Genomic DNA, 6,255 nt, shown 5'->3' with positions numbered 1-6,255 from the left:
GTTGCAAAACAAATCAAGAGCGCGAAAATACTCACGGGACGAAAACATAACGAAGAATTTGTTTGTGAACAAAATGCAAAGAATAGAGAAACGAGGGATTGCTTCGAAGCTACTTCGAAGTAGAATGAAATCAATCACTAGAAAGGACGATGGGGAACTAGACTTCGGCTAACCCAAGCGTGGAATCAGCCACAACGTAAGCAAGCAAGAGAGTACAAAATCATCGTCATGTAATGCAAATATAAATTGGTTATTCCGAATTCATGTACATGTATTTCATCACGACGTTCGCGACACTCCCCACAACAGAGAAGAAGAGCGATTGTAATTGCAGTAGTGTAGACAAAGTGTAAATGAGTGTGTGGTGATTACTTAGTGTTCAACAAGAGAGTGTACTGTGTATAAATACATTCATGCAGACTATTTACAGAGTTCACAGAGTTATACTGCACCTTGACTTATTAGGTTCTTCAGGTTAGCACGGGAACCAGCGGCTGCTCGGCGTGTTGGTCGAGCTGGTTGTTGCTGTGTAGGTTGTGCAGGCTGTACCGGCTGTGCGGGTTGTGCGAGCGGCGGGTCATCGTGCGCTGCATCGTGATTCTCCGCTTGCACAATTGGGTACAACAGACATAGTGGACGTTGGATCTGCCGCTTGGATGGCAGAACAACTGTTGCAGATCTGATTTCACCATCATTACTGTTGTGCAGTTTGTCAATTCGTCCAATTAACCAAGAGCCGCGTGGCATCTTTTCTTCCTTGACTAGGACAACAGTATCCACGGTAGGTGGATCATGTGCTTGTAGTCTTCCATGCGCAAGTGCAGTCTGACCACGTTCACGTAGCGTGGGTAGATACGAATACTGCCATTCTGACCAAAAAGTCTGTAGTAGGCGTTGACCATCCGTCCAGGCAGTTAGCAATGTGTTAGCCAAAGACGTGTCAGGCTCAAACGTCGGGTCATTACCAAAGTCTCCCTCCATACCAGGAGTGCCCAACTTCGGGTTTAAAGACAAGAAATGGTTGGGAGTAAGAACATTACCAAAATCCAATTCGTTTCCAACGTAGACCAGTGGACGTGCATTAATTATCGCCTCCGCCTCCATTAGAAACGTATTGAGCATATCACGGTTTGGAATTGAAGTGCCCACTGTCTTTCGTAGGACCCTTTTCACTGATTGTACTAAGCGCTCGTATGCGCCGCCCATCCATGGAGACAGCTGTACTATGAATTTCCATTGTATTCCATTCGTAGCACAGAACGAAGTAAAGTCATCGGTGTGGTTCACGTCATTCCAAACTTCACCAATGACGTTCGAGGCAGTGTGAAATTGTTTTGCATTATCTGACAAAACTTCAATCGGCGTACCTCTACGGGCAATAAATCTACGAAAGCCCAGTAGAAATGAGGCTGTTGTCATGTCTTCCATTAGCTCGAGGTGGATTGCGCGGGTAGTCAAACATGTGAACAGGCAAACCCATACCTTGCATTTCTCGCTTTCCTTGGTCATTGTCATTGGGCCGAAGTAATCGATACCAGTGTACGAGAATGGTATGCACCTGTTAACACGCTTGCTCGGCAGTGGAGCAAAATCCGGCATTGGGTATGGTTTCGCTTCCCATTTCTTGCAGTGGTAGCAGCTGTGCAATATTGTCTGCACGGTGGCCCGCCCACGAGTTATCCAGAAACGCTTACGCACCTCCATGAGCGTCTGGCTAGTACCGGAGTGCCGAACGCGAGCGTGGCACAGTTGCACGATTAGCCTCGTGGCAGGATGTTTCCGTGGCAGCAGTATTGGACCAGATTCTGGAAACCTAGCATTCTTCATGCGCCCTGCGCACCGAATTAGGCCGTTGGTATCGATAAGAAGACCGAGTTTGGTAACGAGTTCCATTTTTTGTTTTTTCTGAATTGCATTTTTAATTTCACCAAATTCTTGACCTTGGATAACTCGTACACATTCCATTTCAGCTTCCTTGATATTGGTTGTGGTTAGTTGTGTTTGTTGTTTGCATTTGCCTTGCAGCTTCTGTACTGCCAGTTTCACGTAAGCCATTACGCGTACCGCTTTCGACCAACTGGAATACCTTTCGATAGAGATGAAAGGACCCTCCCCAGAGCAAGAATTGATTGCGACAGATACCTCAGTGGGTGGTTCTGAGGCCATTGCTGCAGCTGTGGCAAGTGAAGGGGATGGAAGTTCACCGAGTGAGCTGGTATCACCGCGTAGCCATTCAGGACCTTCCCACCAGAGTTTGCTGTCGTGCAATGCAGCAGCTGTTGCACCACGTGAGGGAAGGTCGGCAGGATTGCAATCTGTACTGACGTACTTGAACGCAATTGTTGGATTCGACCGAATTTCCATTAGTCGCCGCTGGACAAACACAGATTGCTGGTTCGTGCCATTGATCCAGTGTAGAACACAAGTTGAATCGGACCACAGAACAGTGCGGTGGAGATCAAATGGCAGTGTGTTCTGGAGGAATTTGATAAGCCGAGAACCGATTAGCGCTGCTATCAACTCCAAACGAGGAATTGTCATTTGTTTGAGTGGAGCTACCTTCGTCTTGCTGACGAGCAGGACTGTGGCCACAGCTGTGGCGCTTTCTTCACGGAGATAGGCAACCGTACCGTACGATTTTTCGGATGCGTCGCAGAACACATGAAGTTCGCGGCGAGTGACAGATGCTGGGTCAAGACCAGTGAAACGGTGGAGCTTGACCGTGTCTGCTTTGTCCAGGTCTTGGGCAATAGCCTGCCAATCATCTGCAATGCTGTTGGGAACCGGATCATCCCAGTCGAGCTTTGCTTTCCAGATGTCCTGGATCAGAAGTTTGGCTCGAACAAACAGAGGTGACAGGTAGCCAACGGGATCGTAAAAGCGAGCAGCAGCGGAGATGATGCTGCGCTTGGTGTTGGCGTGTTTGTGAGCCACATTAGGAGAAATGACATTGAGAGCGTCCTCTTTCGTATCCCAAGCCAGGCCGAGGCATTTCACATTGTTGGATGTGGCCTTGTCGAAGTCTGGCAGGGTGTGGTTGAATTCATCACTGTTAGATGACCATTCACGGAGATTCATAGCGGCGTCGTTGAATAGGCTCTTTGCAGAATCATAGAGAGTACTGGCTTCGTCAGCCGTGTTGCGCCCAGTTATCACATTGTCCACATAGGTGGAGTCGCGGATTTCAGAACCGAGCGTGCTGTTGCTGTTGTCGAGATGGTGATGAATGGTGGCAGACAGCAAGAACGGGCTGGAAATAACACCAAACGGGATTCGACAGAAACGATATGTCACCAGGTTTGCTGGTGAGACTGGTTGAGAAATGTCCTTGAGCCACAGAAAGCGGGTGTAGTCCCGGTCTGGTTCGTCGAGGCCCACTTGGAGGAATGCCTTCTCAATATCGCTGGTGATCCCAACAGGGAACAGGCGAAAACGGACCAGTATGCCACCCAGGTCAGGAAGCAAGCTGGGGCCGCTGTGAAGGCAGTCATTGAGGCTGTTTCCATCCTTGTTGGTTTTTGCTGACGCATCGTAGACGATGCGGAGTTTGGTTGTTGTGCTGGCCTGACGCTGGACGCAGTGGTGTGGCAAATAGTGGACCGGCCCAGTGGGCACGGCATTCGGGACTTCCTCGATGATACCACTTGCATGTTGGTCTCTGATTGTCTGGTCGTAGTGTCGTAGGATGTCTGGCTGTGTAGAAAGCCGCTTGATTAGGGAGACGAGTCGACCTCTGGCCAGCTCATAGTTCACTTGCGGAGCTTTTTCCTTCCACGGCCAGTTGACTGTGTAGCGACCGTTTTCTTTGCGTATTGTGGCGTTGAAGTGTTCTCTCACCATGTCGTTGTCTGTTGTTTCTGGGTTGTCATTAATACCCAGACTCTCAAGGCTCCACAGATCTTCGAGTGCAGGTAAGGTGTCATCCGCTATGGAATCCGCCGACAGATGCATGACGGTGTCTGGGGGCGTATCACCAGACACTTTGCCAGACGGAATATACCCTAACTTGGACTCGACCAGCACTAGGTCAGCGGTAACGGATATGACCTGAGGGCCAATGAGGTGATGGTAATGATCACTTCCAATTAGTACGTCGACAACCACGCTCTCTGTTGCAAGGGGCGTGGGTTCAGCAAGATTTACAGACTGCAGAACCGGATATTTGGTGTAATCGAGTAGAAAGCGTTGGATGGGACATGTTATGTTGTCGACTACGTTGGCTATGACCGTAACGGTGGAGCCATCATCACACCCGACAGAGAGTTGCACACGTGGCAGACAGACAACCTTGCGGGTACTGTCGCCAAAGCCAGCCATGGCGATGGTGTCTGAACCATTGGCATCAAGTTGAAGTGCCTGTTGTGCTTCCTGTGTAATAAAAGACCGTGACGACCCAGTGTCAAACATGAGCCGCGCGGGCTGGGTAATTGTGGTGCCGCCAATTGTGGCTACTGCTGTTTGCAGGATGACTGCATCCTGCTGTTGGCTGAGACAGCTAGGAGCTGTGACACATGTTGTGTTGGCTTTGATTGGTGGTTTCGATTGTTGTTGTTGGTGGCCAGTTCCGAATTTGGAAGGGCAGAGACTGCGGTGGTGTCTCTTCTTGTGGCAATGTGCACAAGCCCAGGGGTTCGGACAAGCCGGAGCCATATGGCTGTCCCGGAAACAAATGAAGCACCGACCCTGGATTTGCTGGCGTCTGGTCTCTAAAGTTCTGTACCGGTCACATTCATCTGTGTAATGGGCTTCCTTGCAAAAGAAGCATTTTGCGCGTTGTGGTTTCTTGACCGAAACTGCCAACGTCTGGACTGGCCGCATGTCGCCAGTGCTGGCATTCGTGGATCGCGGTGCAGTCATGCTTGGCTGTGCAGAACCGACTGATGTTGGTCGAGCTGCTGCTTCCTTTGCCATGATATAGTCATGTAAATGTTTGCGGAGGCGGTCGGCGGACCACGTCTCCTCACCTTTAGCTAATTCCAGTTGAAACGTGGCAGGACTCGGCAGCTTTGACGTGATCAGAGACACAAAAATCCCTTGGTCACAGTCTTCGCCAATAGCACTGAGCGCCCGGATGTGTTTTTCAACTGTGTCGTACAACTGGCGCAGTGATGTGGCCGTGTCATAGGCCGGTGGCAGATCGACCAGGGCTGAATAGTGGGCATTCAGCACCATTTGCTGCCTGCCGAACCGTTCTTTGAGTAATTCGACAGCAATTGGGTAGTGGTCGTTGTCGAGGACGATCCCATCAAGGACGTTGCGTGCCGTGCCCGACAAACATGTTTTTAGATACGCCAGTTTCTCTGCGTGGGATAAAGACGGGTTCTCGTGTACCGTGGATTGAAATACATCCCAGAATTCGGAAAATTTGAGGACATCACCCCTGAAATTTGGTAATTCCAGTTTTGGTAATCGTACATGATGGGGATGCGTGGACTGTGATTCGGAATGCCCAGGAGCATTGTTGGTGAGTGTATGGATGGCATCCAATAGAGATTGTGTTGTTTTGTTTTGCACATTGACAAGGTTTTGAATACCATGCGGATCCTCCGCTGGCAATGGGGCTTGGACCATCGCCATTTGTTTATTGTGTCTGATTGCCACTTGTTTTAATTTTCTGATTTTTGAGACCGCTGATTCTACCAAGACTGTCATTCCATTAATTTCCAGTTTCAGTGATTCAACTTGGGCACGTTGTCCCTTGGTGGATGCGGGCATTTGAGCAACACCATTCGAAAATTGATTCAATTTGATTTCTAATCGTTCGACAATGCTTTCAAAGCTTACCAAGAAGTCTTCAACGTCATTCGGGGGCACGTGCCCGGCAATAAACCGGTCAGCATCGTGCTCCTCCTGTTGCAGATCTCGCACCAGGCATTGAATTGAGCTGCTTACAGAAGTCAGTTGCACCGGTAGGGTGACCGTATCCATTTTCGACGTATCACTGTTGGAGCCTGACTCTGCTTGTCCGGACCCTGACGTTCCTCCTTCCGTCGAGGCCATGGTTGATTAAACGGGGTTTTGGCACCAAATTTTCATGTCGTGACTCGCGACATCATAAAGATCCCGACTCAACGGACATGAAAGACATTTACGTTTTTTGATTTGGAAAGTTTGTTTCTTTGTTTCTTTCTCAAACAAGATCTAATTTCAACGGAAAAAGGCCGCTGCATCCACAGGCAGCTGCGCACAAAGAACATGCATAAAAATGGCGACCACGACCTTCAGTTACGTGGCATGGTAACAAAAGGAACTAGT

At 49.3% G+C, this 6,255-nt stretch overlaps 1 protein-coding gene across 1 annotated transcript; it reads right to left on the bottom strand.

The window, feature by feature from the left end:
* Positions 1–441: 441 nt before the first annotated feature.
* LOC135830773 (uncharacterized) lies at positions 442–6,000 on the bottom strand. The gene has a single exon (XM_065342989.1). The coding sequence runs from the start codon at positions 5,998–6,000 to the stop codon at positions 442–444; it is 5,559 nt and encodes a 1,852-aa protein (XP_065199061.1).
* Positions 6,001–6,255: the final 255 nt, after the last annotated feature.

The sequence above is a fragment of the Sycon ciliatum genome, unplaced genomic scaffold (genome assembly GCF_964019385.1).
Source record: "Sycon ciliatum unplaced genomic scaffold, ocSycCili1.1 SCAFFOLD_2540, whole genome shotgun sequence".
Lineage (NCBI taxonomy): Eukaryota > Metazoa > Porifera > Calcarea > Leucosolenida > Sycettidae > Sycon > Sycon ciliatum.
The sequence above is the reverse complement of the archived record's forward strand: the minus strand, read 5'-3'. Positions and strand labels throughout refer to the sequence as shown.

Coding starts and splice junctions, on each gene's coding strand:
- LOC135830773 (XM_065342989.1), bottom strand. CDS start 6,000: ATGGCCTCGACGGAAGGAGGAACGTCAGGGTCCGGACAAGCAGAGTCA.